Below are 17,086 nucleotides of genomic sequence, written 5' to 3' on the forward strand. Positions count from 1 at the left end.
TTTTTATTTTAAAAATGCGCCATCTCTTAACGGTATCCAAAACAATTAGTTGCTTTATACGATCACAGATGGAAGAACAATCGATAAGAAATAATTTATTACAAAACAAAAAAGACAAAGAACATTTATTTAAATATCGAATTATTTAATTGAACTTGTATTATAAATATTTTTAAATTTTGTGTAACTTACAAGTTGAGTAATAATTACGATAGCAACACAATGAATTGATTCCAATATTGATTGTGAAAATACGTCACAAATATGGCGACGTTTGTGATGGCGACTGCTCCTTGCCTCTGAACAACGATTGTTCCGCGGCTTGCGCTTGTTTGTAGTTTTGTTCCATATTTTGTACTGTTCTTCGTGATTCGTGAAATTAATCCGCCGATCCGCGTTGAGTTGAGTGCTCTCCTCAGTCCTCCGTAGTGAAGTGTACGAATTTCCAAAGAATACAAAAAGAATAAAAAATCATTTTAATATATCCATCGACCATCAAACAAAATTTAGTGACGGACATTATTTTTGAAGAAAGATGTTCCTAAAAAAGGATTGAAACAAAAAATAAAAAGTTTACTGACATATTTGTGTATTATCCCTTTAATTGTGATAAACATAAAACAACATTAAAAAGTTATTTTGAAAATACAGTAATTCATGTACTTGTTGTATACAGTCTGGCAAAATCACATATCATGGCGAGGACGAAATAAAAACAACAGCACAAACATATAAAAATAAACATAAACATGTAACAATTAAAAATAATATTGTTATTTAAATATGTAATACTGTTCAAAATCAATTATTTTCTAAAAATTCCGTATCATTGTCAAAATTTACAATTGTATGTACTGTAAGTGTAAATAAATAAATTATTGTAAAATAAAATTTGTTTTTATTTGTATGCACTCCCTTTCTGAAACTCATGCTTAGACTTCATCTTCTTACTATTTTACTGTATTCAAGGTGATAAGATTTTACTTATTAGGTATTTGATTTTCTCTCAACTTGAATACAATAAAATAGTAAGAAGCTGAAGTCAAAGTACCTACCATTGCATGTAATATAGTAGATATAGCTATAGCTATACATTTCACAAGTTTGTGGATGCCGATAATAGATGGCGCTGTTTATCAGATCAATTGACATTAGCGGTCTTCAAAAAATTCTGCGAGCGGGCTCTCTATACCCGTATATATTTTATTACTCTATGACACAGCCGTAGACAGAGAATCCAATTACGATCCCTGAGTACGATCCGTAGAGTGAGAATGAACCATAGAGGAGGCACTAAAATGACAAGTAATGCGTGAGAGAAATACACTTATGACTATAAAGCTAAGAGCAAGCGAGACAGAAACATTGTTTTTTGTTTCTCTCATGTTATGCGATTTCTTTTGTTGGGGACAAAGGCAGTTTGTCCCAAACAAGCGGCTACAGTCCATTGTTTTGCTAGTTTTCTGTTTTTTCTCGCTGTTAAGTGACTTCAAAGTTTAATAAACGTTGACAGTGATCTGTTTTAATCCGACTTTAAGTGAAAATATGGTGCGTTGTAGTGTGATTGGTTGTAAAAATCGGCCGGAACGAAGATTACCAAATATTACCTTTCACACGTAAGTAAACTTATTTGAAGTATATTGTTTTATAGAACTGGATATAGTTGATACATTTTCATTAACTCTAATGTGAAATTATCTACAAATATATAATATTTTCATCGAAATAGACGTAAACATTTTTTTGTGTTATCCGACTAAATTACGAAGTGTTCTTGTTGTTCAGGACGCCATTTGTTTTTACGTAGTTTCAAATTTATGGTATAATCATGTGATTAACATTAGGGATACCAGTACAGGGTAAAATTTTCCCCAAAATCGTGAAATGTTTTTTTAATATTAAATATGTTTTTTAGGTTTCCAAAAGAAACAAGTACATTAAACAGATGGATTCGAGCTACCGGAAGGAAGAACTGGTTACCAGGAAAAAGTCACAGAATATGTTCTATACATTTTGAGTCGCGTTATTTTCGAAAAACGAAAAAAAAAACCTATTTGATGCCCAATGCAATTCCAACACTTTTTACAACAGTGAGTAATTTTTGTGATGCATTTAGTTTGGATTTAAATGTTATAGTTTAAATATTCATAGACCGATTTTGTTGCTACGTCTACATAATAAACAAAACAAGTTATTAATTTATTTTTATAGGGGTATATTGCACGCCTCATAAGCGAAGCGTTGAGGTGGGTACTACTGTCACTTCGCGCAAAACATCTGATTTTTCAAACTTAAAATGTCTTTATGTATCATACATTGCACTTGTAAGATAATACATACACACACATATTAAGAAAAAACACTATTTTTAACGTTCATGATATTTTTGATGTCATTTTTGTTATTTAAACTAGTTAAAAAACAGTTTAAAAAAGTTCTGTCTTGGACGTCCGTGTGTCTGTATGTGCGGATCCTTTTTCTTGTTAACACGATAGCGACCGAAATACTTTACTAATCGAGTCTTTTTTTTCTCTTACGCTTGAGTATGCTCAGGAATAGAACCCTTTCATTTTTCAGGGTCTGATTCGATGTGGTTTAATTGTTATTAAATAAACAAAAATAATAATTAATAAATATTTATTAAAAAAAAATTATGAGGCGTGCACTTTTGGATTTTCCAAATTATTTTCTATTTATACTAAATCAAATTTTATTTTTTTAGGATATTATTGTTGAGCGACTGAGTACTGCCCAACAATCAAAAGTCCATGGACCAGGTCTTAAGGTAAATTAATAATTTCATTGCACTTTCCCACGAGCAACAACACTGCACTATTTTAGAACTGCACGACATACCGTGGAGAGGAAGTTTATGAGGTGTTGTTGTGTATGTGTATGTGTATGTGTATCAAAATAATGTACTAAGTATTATACACATTGAAAAGGTCTACAGAAAAGTCCGCGATGGTATATGTCTATCTCTTATGGATAACCCACAATAACTTTTTTTGTCATTTACTTTTTACGACAAATAATAGCTAATTTTCGAAGCGATTTTAACCAATACAGCATTAATACTTAACCAATTAAATACCTTGAATACATTGTTCATTTGATATAGATATACAAGGTGAAAGGTAAGACATTTGAAAAATTTAGACAGGAGCTTCTACTCATGAAACTGAACAACTTTTGTTCTACAACTTTGCTGAATTCGTAAAAAAAAATTGGACTTTGTAAGGAAACTTCGCTAATCAGCTGACAGATTTCCATACAAAGTCCAAATTTTTTTCTATATAATATAAATAGATATTATAATTATATATAATAATTATATAATAAGATATAATATAAACTACCTTATGTCCGATTTATTCCAGATATTGATGCATGCCAAAAAGGAGGACTAGGCCTACTGGGGATACCTCTTTAAAAAAAACGCACCTAAGGTTCTTACCTCACAGGTGGTGTGGAAAAAGAACCAATACAATACAACAGTGAATATATATGTATATACTAGCGGTCCGCCCCGGCTTCGCCCGTGGTACATATTTCGCAATAAAAGGTTGTGCCAAATTTCATCAAAATCGGCCCAGTAGTTTATGCGTGAAAACCATACATACATACATACATACATACATACATACATACAAACCTTTCGTCTTTATAATATTAGTATAGATTTAAAAATTGCGGGACGTAGCGTTTGCGGCGGTACCGGCCAGCCGCCCGGCTATATATTTTATACCCGTGCGAAGCCGGAGCGGGCCGCTATGTTTTTATATACAACGTTCATAATTTTTCTGTAGTGTATTTACTATTTAGTATCAGCATTGCACCCGTGCGAAGCCGGGGCGGGTCGCTAGTTAAGTTAATAAATAACAAAATCTTTTCAAATCTGTCTTTTTCTTCATAAACCTATCTTACAAAAAAATACCCAAACATTTATAGATATTTTGCCAGTTTTTCGGATAAAAAGTTTTTGTAATAGTTGGCAACATTGACGTAAGGATTCGCCATCTCGTTCGGGTATACGCCGATGTGATCTCTAGTACATTCTCCCTCTACGGTACGATCCAATTGGTTTCTCTGTCTACCGTCTGTCTACGTCAGTCTGTCTACGGTCTACGTACACAGCAGTACTTTACCACAGAATACTAAGTAATTGTTAATCTGCAACTTTCAAAATATTTCAAACTTCAGCGGTTCAGCTTCAGAGACATAAATTTCGTGTGACTGTCTGACAGTGACTGATGAGAACCAACTTCAATATTCATTTCATTTTATTTTAATGCAGCATTATTTTTAATTTTTATATAAATATTGTATAAATTATTAATTTATATCACAGCTCTGTAAAAATAACTATTATTAATTTTATTACCAGCGCAATGATTCTAAATTTATGAAATTAATCACTAGTAAAGTTTTCAATATGAATCCAAAAAGTCCTGAAGCGAGGAGGAGAGATGAAAATCCTTTTGATGGCTTAAAAATAACGAATACCGAAATTCTAAGCACTTTAGAAAGGCGTAGTCAATGTCCACGATGTGGTAAATCACGCATGTATTTTTGCTACACTTGTTTTGTACCCATTTCTGAATTAGAAAGTAAAATACCTTCATGTAAAGTAAGACCTTTTTTATTATTAAAATTTATATAAATATGCAGTCATTCAAATCTACATGATTTGATTTATTTACAGTTACCTATAAAAGTGGATATAATTAAACATAAGCGGGAGATTGATGGTAAAAGCACTGCTGCTCATGCAGCTGTATTAGCTCCAAACGATGTGAGAGTTTTTACGTATCCCGAAATACCTAGCTACGAAAAGGAAGAAAGAGTAGTTCTTCTTTTTCCAGGAACAGATGCCTGTACTGTAACAGAATTGTATACAGGTAAAGGGAATAGTGTATCCTATGCAGATAACCTCCTTGCTGAACTACCACAAGGTTATAATGTTGGTACATTGATGAGAAAAGTCTTCCATAACAATAAAGACGAAAATAAAATATATCATTCAGACATTCTACCTATAGATAGATTAATATTAATAGATAGCACATGGAACCAGAGTCGAGGTATATATGCTGATAGTAGATTACAAGTTATACCAAAAGTGGTATTACAAAATAGAGTATCTCAATTTTGGCGACATCAAAAAGGGAGTCCAAGGTGGTATTTGTCTACAGTTGAAGCTTTACACCAGTTTCTATTAGAATTGCATATTTGTGCTTGGGGTTGTGATGTTGGCTATACAACAGAGCTTACCATTAATTCTCCAGTACATAGTGAAGAACCCCACTCACAGTGTATACCTTATAATGGACAATATGACAACTTATTATTCTTTTTCAAATTCATGTATGAAAAGCTTCATTCTATATATAAACATGAAGATATGTTAGCATACAAAAGACCAATGGAAGTATGATAATGTAGAAAATTGAAAATTAATAAATACATTTTATTATAAGTTTCTTCTGTTTATTATTTTTCGTTTGTTTGTTTCAACTATTAAAAGCATAAATGCATAAGATATTTAATTTATTTTCTGAAAAGGACAAAAATAAGATGCAGAAACAGTTATTAATATCTATTTTATTGAGATAAATATGGGTCACCAACAAGATCAAAAATTTTCTTATTTTCACCTGATTGTTACTGTAATAAAGTAATAATGGACAGTCGGTACGAAAACTATAATTATTCTCAAGTATTCTTATCATCATTGAGAGCATTCTGAATGATAAAGGAATTGAATTTGAAAATCGCACCTCCTGTGCATAAAATAAAGTTACAATATTTTGAATTTAATAATGATGTCATCCTCACAATTACGATACCAATACTTTGCCGATAGTTTTCGTGCTAGCCCCTCTGGTCTCTGTTATTCTAATATAAGGGAGCTGTTCAAGTATTCTGTAATCCTTTATAAAGTACTTTTACCATTTTTTATCCTTTTGATAATTAAAGCAAAATCTATAAAAAACTATTCTTCCATATTATATCATCATAAAACAAAGATTTTTCTAAAAAATGAGACAAAAAAGATTTTTTCATGTCTCTTAGATTTCTCAAAATGGTCTTAGTTATGGATAAGATTAGGTAAAATCGCAAACTTTACTATGCATTCTACCAAACTTCAGAAATTATTACTAAACCAAGCACTCAAGTTATTTGCTGAGCTCTTTGGAAACCAATTAATCACTGAGCTGTTTAAAATCATCTGCTAACTGCGATAAAAAAATAAGCAATATGAAAGTAATCATTATTGCTCACTTTATACTTGAACAGTTACAAAGCATCATTAACTTTGACTCATAGTCACTAAACACATATTATGAATTTCTAAGTTTCTTTAATTCTAATGTATATTACAATATAATTATCAAACTTCATGTAGGCTGAAATAGCTTAAGTATGAGATACAAAAGCATCTCTACAATAATAATTATAACTATAACACTGAAATTATTTTTATATATTGCGCTTAACACTACATACTGTTTAATCCTTTAAGTCCATTGTTTATTTAAACAATTAAGTGTAAGGCATTAACTATAATTTACGCAAATCTAACACAAATACACTTCCATCACTAGCACTCGCACCTACTTTTGTACCGCGAGAATTCCAGCACACTTCAAATATACCACCAGTACCCTTATAAGAATGTACAAGGGATCCTGATTGCGTAGACCAAATATGAACACATTTATCAAAAGAGCCACTGGCTAAGAATTTTCCATCTGGTGAAAAAGCTACACTGTATACTGGTTCTGTGTGCTTTGTGAGTGTGTGCACACATGCACCTTTTTCAACATCCCAAAGACGTACTGTAGAGTCAAATGATGCACTAGCCAAAATTAAATTCATGTTAGGGTTTTGTGTCCCAGGGCCTGTAGGTGACCATTTTATTGTATAGATTTCTTTTGAGTGAGCTTGTAAATCATGTACACATGTATCTTGTTTCATAGACCAAATTTTCAAAGTCATATCATCAGAACAAGAAGCAAGCAGTTGTCCTTGAGGATCCCACTTTATAGCATTAACTTCATTCTGAAAGAATATAATAATATTATAATTTTACAATGACATTGAAAAAGTCATGCAAAATGACTGAAAAACACATTATGTTTCTCAAAATAATTCTCTGTAAGATTTTAAGAATTTAAATTTGATACAAGAGGTACTAAAAACATAAATAATGAATACATCTAAACTTACTGTGTGACCCAAGAAGCTCTTAATTGGTTTATCAACATGTAACTTGCACACTTGAATGCTCTGATCAGTTGAGCAGGAAGCAAATGATGTATTTGTTTGCCAATCAACATCTAGTGCAGGTGCTTTGTGGAAGGAAAATTGCTGAGTGCATTGCCCTGAAGCTGCATCCCAAATAATAGTTGTCTTATCCACCTGCAACAATAAATCATATTATGCTTTCTTTCTTTTATTGTTTGATCAGGTCAGGTATATCAAGTATTATGAGCAGTAGAATTGAGTATTATCAAATTAATTAACTAAGGGCTGATTTTTCAATCCTTGGTTAAAACTTATTCGTCGAATAATGTATAAAACTACCATTTTAAAACATATTCTAATTGCCCGTACTTGACAGTTTACGTGATATTATAATATTATCAAGTAATACTTTATTGGACAGATAAGTTTTATCCAAGCATTGAAAAATCGGCCCTAAATTATATGAAAATAATTTATATTTACCCCAGCACTCAAAATGTAATTTCCCCTTTTGTTCCACTTTAAAGCAAAAATTGGTCCTTTGTGCTGACCTAGAGTAGAAGCAAGTTTACCATCAGTAGTCCAAATACGAGCATAGCCATCATACGAACCAGTCGCTAATAGGTGACCATCACACTGAAATAAAAAATAAAAAGTTAAATCAATATGATCATTGCAACATTTCAATAACTTTACTGCATGATTTTTAATAATAGTTGTAATAGGTTCTTGATTTGGATAAAAACAAGAAAATTTACTTACATTCCAATCTAAAGAAGTAACATCCTTGTTGCTTGGTACTTCAGCTCCACCTCTTTGAATACAATGTCTCAATATTAACTGATTTGGAATACTTGTTGGGTTGTCTGACATATCCCATATTCTGTAATAAGAGTTCAATATTAAGTATACACTATACATAGAAGCAATTATTAAAAAAATTCACGGAAAGTATATATAAAAATAAAAGTTACAAATAAGTGTAAAGTGAAACTATACATACCTTGCAGTACTATCCCCTGATCCACTAGCCAAAAGGTCAGTACTAGGATTCCATGCACAAATGAACACTTCAGATTCATGTCCTCTGAGCACTGTGGCTTTGCTTGGGGGAATATCAATGGATTGGTCTCCTTCTATTGGCTCTGGTGCACTTGGCGTTTCAGCTCCACCAGTTGTGGATGCTGCACTACATGTTGTAGCCTAGGCAGTACATTATATTCAATTAACTTTCTGTCAAAATGAGGCAAAAGTATACTGTTTTTAATGTTACAATAAAAATATTAATATCATAAATTCAAAATAAAGTCTGACTGTCTCTTCTTTACAATTAAACCACTGAACCGATTACTATGAAACTTGGTAGAAAAATATTTTGAGACCAACAAAAGTACATCTAAGGATAGTTTTTAGCCTGAAAATCCCACGGAAACATGAGATATACTGGAGTCTTAAGTTCTTCTTCAGCATAATATGATGATGTTTCAGATTAAAATGCTTCATTTATCTATTTGTATGAATGTTAACAAACACCATTGTTTCTTCGTAAAGCAAGAAAGTGTCATCAAATCTAATGACAAATTTCGGAAAGTATATTCCAAATATTATAGTCAAGCCAAGCAATTAATAATATCTATATTTTTTATACCATCAGGCAGACATTATGATTTCCCTCATAATCAACATTGACCAAGTTGTCTATGGGTATGATAACAGTCACCAGGGTATATTAATAATGGTCATTATTCAACTATCTTGGTGAATGTTAACAGTAACCAAAGTATCTAAACACACACTGCATTTAGGACATTCACAGTAACACCAACACTACGCTTATATATATATATATATATATACAGCGCCCAGCAGACTGACAAGCAAACAGTAGGGAAAATTGGTGTATTAAATTAACTATTAAGAAAATTTTAACTAAATATTGCACACTTGGGACCAATAATGTAATGTATTTCAGTATCATGATGCTAGACAAAAAAGTAACACATACATCAACACCATTTTGTTCACTGCCTGATCCTGTTTCCTTAATGGCCTGTTTTTGAGCATTGTGAGCATTTTGTCTTGCAGCCACTATATCGGGTGTGACAGCATCAATCAAGCTTAAACTCTCAGTGAGACGTGTTTCTGAACCTATGAATATCAGTATAATTTTAATTATAATTTATTAAAAAATATGATAAGTACACTTTTTCTAACAATCAATTATGTAAATACCATCTTCGCCAATTGTAATTTCTGCTTCGGTATATTGCAAACCTTTCTGAAGTATATTCAGCAAAGCTGCCGGTGGTACTAAAGCACCATTAATATTACTTTGAGAAATGTGTGATTCAATGCCAAAAGTATACGCAGAATGATGAAAACCTGAAAAGAAAGTGTTTTATTTGGAATATTCTTTGGAAATGCATAACGCTAAACTGTGACAAATATCTTTACCCGATTCTTGTAAGTAACGGTAAACTAAAAAGTTGACTTCGTCAATAGAAAAACTCATTTTTTACATTTACTCGTCTATTTTATGGGAACTAGAAATTAATAATCGCTTACGAATAACTTAAAGTTATTGTAAAGATCAATGTAAATTATTGTAATCAATAGTCAGATTCTATCAGTATCACACATACACCAACAATGACAAATATCCAAAGCATAGATAATCAACAATAAATTCATAGAGATAAAGAATGGCTACCACCACAGAGTAAGTTACGCAACGCAACCAGGATCGTGCTGTGTGTGAAAATTGTCCCGAAATATTTATTTATTTATTTATTCTATTTTAAAGTTTTTAAGCATGACGAAAGATTTTGAAATCCTCTTCCATAATGTGTGTATACGTTTACTATACAAGAAAAACCCTATATTTCGGTAATATACTTAAATTTAACGAAGTTAAAAGCCATTTTTCAAAAAATATTTAATAACTGTGCCAAAACAGCTCGCAGGTGTCATGGCGTAGGTGTGACGTCACTCTTTAGTAAATACGTAATTATCTGTCCGCATAGCGAAGAAAATTAAACAATTTTTTAATTAATATGTGTTATAGAAACGAATTTCAAAGTTTATAAGTGGTGTGCAGTATTGCAGTGTGAATCCACTTAAAAATAATGCTCAAAAATGTGTTAGTAATAATTTCAAGCTTAGATTTCAAGCGAGAAAATAATAAGAAATGATTGTATAAAGTTGGCTCGGAGAACCCCGAACCACGTATTCGTGAATTCGCAATTATATTTCTGTTCTGAGTCTATAAAGCATACGTGAAACAATAGAAAATAAATAAAAATGCGTATTCTCAACATATTCATAACAACAAAATACATCTGACGTGAGTTGTTTACTTAAGCGTGACGTCACGCGTGTTTTAGTCAAAATGGCCAAGTTCTGCAGAATTTCAATGTTTTATTTTATTGATAATCTCATTAATCTTAATGTTTTTAAGATTTCTAAGTCACTATATTTAATTTATTTATGATACATTTTCCCTTAAAAACACTAATACGATCATTAATTATGGATACTGTCGTCATGCCTCAATGTTGTGGCCGGGCTATCTCGCTTAATATTCTTTGTAAAAAAAAATACTAGTTCCGTTTAAATCGGAAGCAGTTTTTACTATATTTCCGAGATATTAAATTTAAAATTTTTATTCTCAATTTTTATGTTCTATCACTTCTATCTATGATTATTTAATTAGAGGAGCTATCTATCTAAAATAATACGCCGCGAAAAGAAATATGAATACAATATACGAGTACAATATTGGTAACATGATATGTGAGATATATTTATACCTACTTACGCCAAATTTATTTCATACATTAGTTTCCTCCTTTAGCTTTTATTTCAATTTTAATTTTTATCACCAGTTTGCTTTGAATGTGCTGACTATGTTTATGAATATTGTTCTTTACACGGACCACAATTAGTGATTCCCGACGAAACGGTAATTGAAGTATTAGGTATTCATTGAATAATTTATTTTCAATGAATGGCATTTAAAACAAATATTTTATTATTCGCTACATCTTTACTTCAATAGATACTACCAGATAAAAAAGTATGTGAACATAAACCAGCAGCAGTTCTAACTACACCATCATCTTTTCTGCATATTACTTCTTCTTCTATACCAGGTAGGTATTACTTTTAATTCTTCACATTACAAAAGTTAATGCCAATTTATAATTTTCAAAACAAAATGAGATTATGCCTCCTTTAGGTCCACGTAATTCTATACTAATATTATAAAGCTGAAGAGCAGCGGCGGCCTTACCCATTGCGAGGCTCCGGGCGGCAGGCCCTTTGCGAGGCCCTTTGCTCTTTGTGAAATGTATGTGATGCGAAAGTAGGTTGTATGGTTTAGGTATTTGTCATATTTGAGGAGAAATGATAAAGTTATACAAATGAATAAAATTTGAGTTTTATAATATTTATACAGGGTGTCCCAAAAAGTAGTGATGAACGGAAGCTGGGAGGTAGAGGACCTAGAGGGCTATCCGAATCACCCCCATGTATGTTATGCGATTTTTCGTATTTTCGGAGTTATGACATTTTTTTCAATTTTTCATCTATCGCTGAGTACGATGAGATTTTTATTTATGGTGACGTGAATTATTGCGCTAGATGCTTGATTTTTTATGTGTGCTAAGCTGAAAGAGAGGCCAATTCAGTATGGTAACATTTACTATCGTTAGATCTTCGAATGGAATAAAAAAAGAATTAAATGCCAAGAAATATGAAATTACCCAGTATGTTCACAACTTCAAGGGCCCATAAAAAATAAAGTCACATAAAAAAAGTTTTCCATTTGGCTTTTAAAAACTTGCTCTATCTATCAGGTAGCTACCCTAAAAATTTCATTTTATTATTCAGAAGGCTTCAATCGAAAAATTGAAATCTAAATATGGTAAGTGCAAAAATTTTATTAACATGGTGATCATTAAAACCAATAAATAGGTGTTTAATTACTTACCAGATTTTTTTTAAATAATCCCGCTGTTGCTCAATGCAAGTGCGACATCACCGTAAAAAGTTGTCTTTTAAATGTCTGAATGCCCTTTTATCATTTTTATTATTTCCGGGTTATTTCTTCCAAATTGTGGCATTCTCTCAAGTAGACGAGGTCTTTTTGGTATCCCCATTGATACAAATCAATGGGGTTTAGGTTGAGGGACCGTGGAGGCCAGGCTTTAAGGCAGGCGTCACCAGCGCATGCGCAGGCTGCAACGACCAATCCATCTTTCAAGATATCTTTGCCCTTTAGCCTGGCCTTCACGGTCCCCGGACATAAACCCTATTGATTTTTTTCCGTGGGGATACTACAAAGACGAGAGACTGCCACAATTTGGACGAAATAACCCGGAAATTCATAGTAGCAGAAGAAACCATTAGAAACGATAAAAGGGCATTCAGACATTTAAAAGACAACTTTTTACGGTGATGTCGCACTTGCACTGAGCAACAGTGGCGTCATTTTAAAAATTTCTGGTAATTAAACACCTTTTTATTGGTTTTAATTTGTTTTTATTAATCATCATGTTAATTCAATTTTTGCACTTACCAAATTTAGATTTCAATTTTTCGATTGAAGCCTTCTGAATAATAAAATTAAAATTGAAAAATCGCATAACATACATGGGGGTGATTCGGATAGCCCTCTAGGTCCTCTACCTCCTAGCTTCAGTATATTACTACTTTTTGGGACACCCTGTATATTTATACATAGAAAGATTTACCAAATTAACAAATACAGAGATGATAAATTTTAAAATTGATGTTTGCGGCTTTTCCTAAGGCTAAAATCTTTAATTAAAGCACAATAATCCAACGAATGAGCTACGTCACTTTCTATTGAAAGAATAGCAAGGGCTGAAAGCCGATCTTGTGTCATCGAATTCCTCAAATATGTTTTAATAATTTTAAGCCTCGAAAAACTCCTTTCAGCAGACGCAACTGTCACAGGTGTGGTGGCAATAATTCTCAGAGCTATTTCGATAGTGGGGTAAACTTCAGTTAATTTGTTTTCTATTATGTATTTCAGCACCGAGATAATATCGTCGTTTCCTTCATACACACGCATGAACATACTCAGTACACGCACACATTTTCATTTTTTTAAATTTGCTTGGGTGGTTGCTTGTTGCGCGAGGCCCCTGCAAGAGCGAGGCCCCGGGCGATTGCCCCGTTCGCCACCCCCTAAGGCCGCCTCTGCTGAAGAGTTTGTTTGTTTGTTTGTTTGAACGCGCTAATCTCGGGAACTACTGGTCCGATTTAAAAAATTCTTTCGGTGTTAGATACCTAGCCCATTTATCGAGGAAGGTTATAGGCTATATATCATCGCGCTACGACCAACAGGGGTGGAGCCACGGGGGTGAAACCGCGCGGAGCAGCTAGTCATAACATAAAATCGCTCTTTGCGACGAGAAAGAAAGAAAAGAAAAACATAATGTTGTATTTAAAAAAACAATTTAATTAGGTATATATAAAGTATGAAAATTGTTAATCAAGAACAAGTCATTATTGTACTACTTTTTATAATTTCAATGAAAAGGGGCAGGGTTAGGAGTATTTACAAGAGTTGTACTACCTCGTGGCGTTCGTTTTGGTCCATATCGAGGAATACGGACTTGGGAAGCAAAATCTTCGTACTGTTGGCAGGTAAGATCGAGCTAATTTTTTAACAAAGAACATCTGATTAGAATTTTTGAATTAATTACATACTATTAATTACATTTTTGAACCCTTCGTGCGCGAGTTCCACTCGCACTTTTCCGGTTTTTTAAAGATACGTGTTGTGCATAGATATTATGATAACGTGTGTTTTCACCATGGTTGTCACCGTGGTTATCACCAAAGATTATAATGATATTAGCTTAGATATTAGGCGAAACGAAATACAAAATCTTTGGTTGTCACATCTACAGTACTACCAGCACACTACCAGGATAATTTGGGAGGTTGGCGAAATTTAGAAATAAAGCCGTCATAATGTAAAAGATCATAATATTTTGATGACAATTAATAGTTGAACGCCTTGCTTGGTACGCGCGTACATTTATAATTTTTCCCTAATTACAATAATTATTTAACTAATCCTCTTTCACAACAGCAGTGGTGGCTCAGTGGTGAGACCTCGGACTTCGAATCCATAAGTCCGGGGTTCGAGACCGGGCGAGCGCGCAGGAAATAAATTGATTTTTCAATCACAACATCACCACTGCTCGAACGGTGAAGGAAAACATCGTGAGGAAACCGACATGTCGAAGAATCAAAAGTTCGACGACATGTGTCATCCGCCAACACGCACTTGGCCAGCGTGGTGGATTATGGCCTGTACCCTCATAGGAGGCCCGTGTCCCAGCAGTGGGAACGTATATGGGCTGATGATGATAATCCTCTTTCAATAACTTATTCAGCATATATAAATTTTAAATAACACAATCGTGACTTCATTGCTTATTCTCATTATATCTGAAGAAAAATATTTCCTAGTTATTAAGTTTCTTAAAAATTAAAAAATCAGCTAAGTAAACGCCTTTTTAGTAAATTCTCTGAAACAAAGGAGATTTTTCCGCTAAGCGCTCAAACTTAAAAATGTTTTGGTTTAGGTATCTATATTCTACTAGCTGTTGCCCGCAGCTTCGCTTGCGTGGAAAAGATAAATTTTCATGGTATAAGTTTTCATCCCCTATTTTACCCCTTTAGGGGATGAATTTTCTAAAATCCTTTCTTAGGGGACGCCTACGTTATGACATCTACCTGCATGCCAAATTTCAGCCCGATACGTCCAGTGGTTTGGGATGTGCGTTGATAGATCACTATATCAGTCACCTTTGAGTTTTATATAATATATTGATACATAGATAAAGTGACCTACGATACAAATGTTTAGATTGTATAGGATTGTTCGTTACGCTCATACGCTGCAGCTGGCCCTGATAAACTTGCTGATATTGTTCATTTCTTGACACTTATATCTCAAAAATTACTTAACCGATTCAAATGAAATTTTTTAACTAAGTACACAACAAAATTATATGTGTTAATACTTAAAAACTGCCTAATTCGTTTCTGTTAAATCAAATTTCCGGCAGGTTCCCTATAACAACGTTGGTAATTTGTACTTAGATGCATTTGATGCATACAAATCTAATTGGATGAGATACGTCAACTGCTCGAGGCATTGGAGCGAACAAAATCTTGTTGCCTTTCAGCTTAAAGGTCAAATTTATTACTGGTTAATATTTGGTTTAATTTTTTGGATATTGTATTTAATGTTATTGAATATAGTGATTGTTTTTCTGTTTTATTTGTAGCACTATAAAAACAATACCTCGAGATACTGAGCTTCTCGTGTACTATGGAAGTGCATTTGCAAATGCACTCAATATTGACCTGCGTATATATAATGAATTAAGTTATTTTTCTAAAATAGCAGGTATGTTTGTATCTGTACGACGTATGTGCACTAACGGTAGGGTTCAGGGAATTACTGTTTAAATTAAATACCTGCTCCGCTTTCTACAGACAATGAAAAACAACTAGTATTGAGCGAAGATAAAAAGCATTATGCGAAAAATTTAATAGTGGACTCACATTTATTTGGAACATTTTTACGTTCTAAAGGATACGAGGAGAATAATAAATGTCCATCCACGTCACAAAAGATGCGTTATAGATGCTCTACAGATGTGTCGAAGTTATGCACATACTCAACAAATAATTTACGTAATATGAGGAAACATGAAGCATTACATTTAAATTATAAGCCTTTTGAATGTCCCGCGTGTGACTATAAAACTAAAATATATGACAATCTAAAAATACATGTTTCACGTATGCATAATGCTGAACGTGAACAGTATTTGTGTTCAGAATGTAATTACAAAACACATCGTATGGAACAAATGAGACTCCATAAATTAACTCATTTACCATATGATCCTATTGCCTGTTTTGAATGTGGTTTTAAAACAAATAATTTAAAGAATCTTAATAGGCATGTTAGAGCCCGACATCAAAGAAAAAACATAGTTAATTAATTTATTTAATTAATAATTTAAAAATCACATACTAAAGTCCGGTCGCGGAGCAGAAAGAATTTCGTACAATGACCTCTTTACCTACTGACAGTGGTCACAAACATTTTTGGATGAAGTGCAGTTTACATGAAATATTTGGAGGAGAAATTGTTTTTTACTAATTTATTAAATAAATGTCCTTTATTCATTTACAATACTTATTAGTTAGTTACATTTTAACTTTTTCAATAACCACGATATATTATATAAAAAAAGTGTGCGTGTACACACATAAGAAGTGAAACTTCTTTATGACGTTATTTTTTTAAAAATAATTTACTATGTACAATATTACAGAAATACGTTAGTCTAAGAGCGTATACGCACTATGCGGGTAACCGCATTGCGGGTAGCCGTCCGGCTGACCGCAAGCACAATTATGTACGTAATATTCATTTCTATGCGCACTGCGATGCGGCTACCGCAGACCGCACAGTGCGCATAGAAATGAATATTACGTACATAATTGTGCTTGCGGTCAGCCGGACGGCTACCCGCAATGCGGCTACCCGCATAGTGCGTATACGCTCTTACACACGATTTCGACTTAGGCGGATTTTGATTGGACATAAGGAGTTTGAGGTTTATTCTTATAAATTTTGAATTCACAAAATCATAATAAAACACCTGACACCAATCAAGCAAACACAAACCGTACGCTCTCAGGTTAAGGTTTACAATCCCTAAGGACGGCGGTCATTGCACCTGTGCGAGCAAGACACATTATTTTTACAAGG

The 17,086-nt window shown here is 33.1% G+C and overlaps 2 protein-coding genes and 1 long non-coding RNA gene across 3 annotated transcripts; 2 read left to right on the forward strand and 1 right to left on the reverse strand.

Moving 5' to 3' along the window:
- The first annotated feature begins 1,274 nt into the window (after window positions 1-1,274).
- LOC149909702 (uncharacterized) lies at window positions 1,275-2,787 on the forward strand. Its single transcript, XR_016458363.1, has 3 exons — window positions 1,275-1,616; window positions 1,916-2,090; window positions 2,723-2,787. It is a non-coding gene; the product is annotated as an uncharacterized LOC149909702 (long non-coding RNA).
- A 1,353-nt stretch (window positions 2,788-4,140) lies between these two features.
- LOC149909703 (tRNA-uridine aminocarboxypropyltransferase 1) lies at window positions 4,141-5,483 on the forward strand. Its single transcript, XM_090118081.1, has 2 exons — window positions 4,141-4,630; window positions 4,706-5,483. Exons 1-2 carry the CDS (start codon window positions 4,406-4,408, stop codon window positions 5,435-5,437), a joined length of 957 nt encoding a protein of 318 aa, XP_089974207.1. The 5' UTR covers window positions 4,141-4,405; the 3' UTR covers window positions 5,438-5,483.
- A 103-nt stretch (window positions 5,484-5,586) lies between these two features.
- ebi (transducin beta like ebi) lies at window positions 5,587-9,917 on the reverse strand. Its single transcript, XM_090119787.1, has 8 exons — window positions 9,706-9,917; window positions 9,484-9,633; window positions 9,257-9,399; window positions 8,255-8,454; window positions 8,014-8,134; window positions 7,735-7,887; window positions 7,234-7,425; window positions 5,587-7,065 (listed from the first exon to the last, which is right to left on the reverse strand). Exons 1-8 carry the CDS (start codon window positions 9,761-9,763, stop codon window positions 6,565-6,567), a joined length of 1,518 nt encoding a protein of 505 aa, XP_089975913.1. The 5' UTR covers window positions 9,764-9,917; the 3' UTR covers window positions 5,587-6,564.
- Window positions 9,918-17,086: the final 7,169 nt, after the last annotated feature.

The sequence above is a fragment of the Colias eurytheme genome, chromosome 3, assembly GCF_061535395.1.
Source record: "Colias eurytheme isolate Ceu_HAF_F1 chromosome 3, ilColEury1 Martin Lab GWU primary, whole genome shotgun sequence".
NCBI classification, from domain to species: Eukaryota; Metazoa; Arthropoda; class Insecta; order Lepidoptera; family Pieridae; genus Colias; species Colias eurytheme.

Coding starts and splice junctions, on each gene's coding strand:
- LOC149909703 (XM_090118081.1), top strand. CDS start 4,406: ATGAAATTAATCACTAGTAAAGTTTTCAATATGAATCCAAAAAGTCCT. Junction 4,631..4,705: donor GTAAAATACCTTCATGTAAA/GTAAGACCTTTT, acceptor ATTTATTTACAG/TTACCTATAAAAGTGGATAT.
- ebi (XM_090119787.1), bottom strand. CDS start 9,763: ATGAGTTTTTCTATTGACGAAGTCAACTTTTTAGTTTACCGTTACTTA. Junction 7,888..8,013: donor TTACTTCTTTAGATTGGAAT/GTAAGTAAATTT, acceptor TTTTTATTTCAG/TGTGATGGTCACCTATTAGC. Junction 7,426..7,734: donor ATTACATTTTGAGTGCTGGG/GTAAATATAAAT, acceptor TTATTGTTGCAG/GTGGATAAGACAACTATTAT.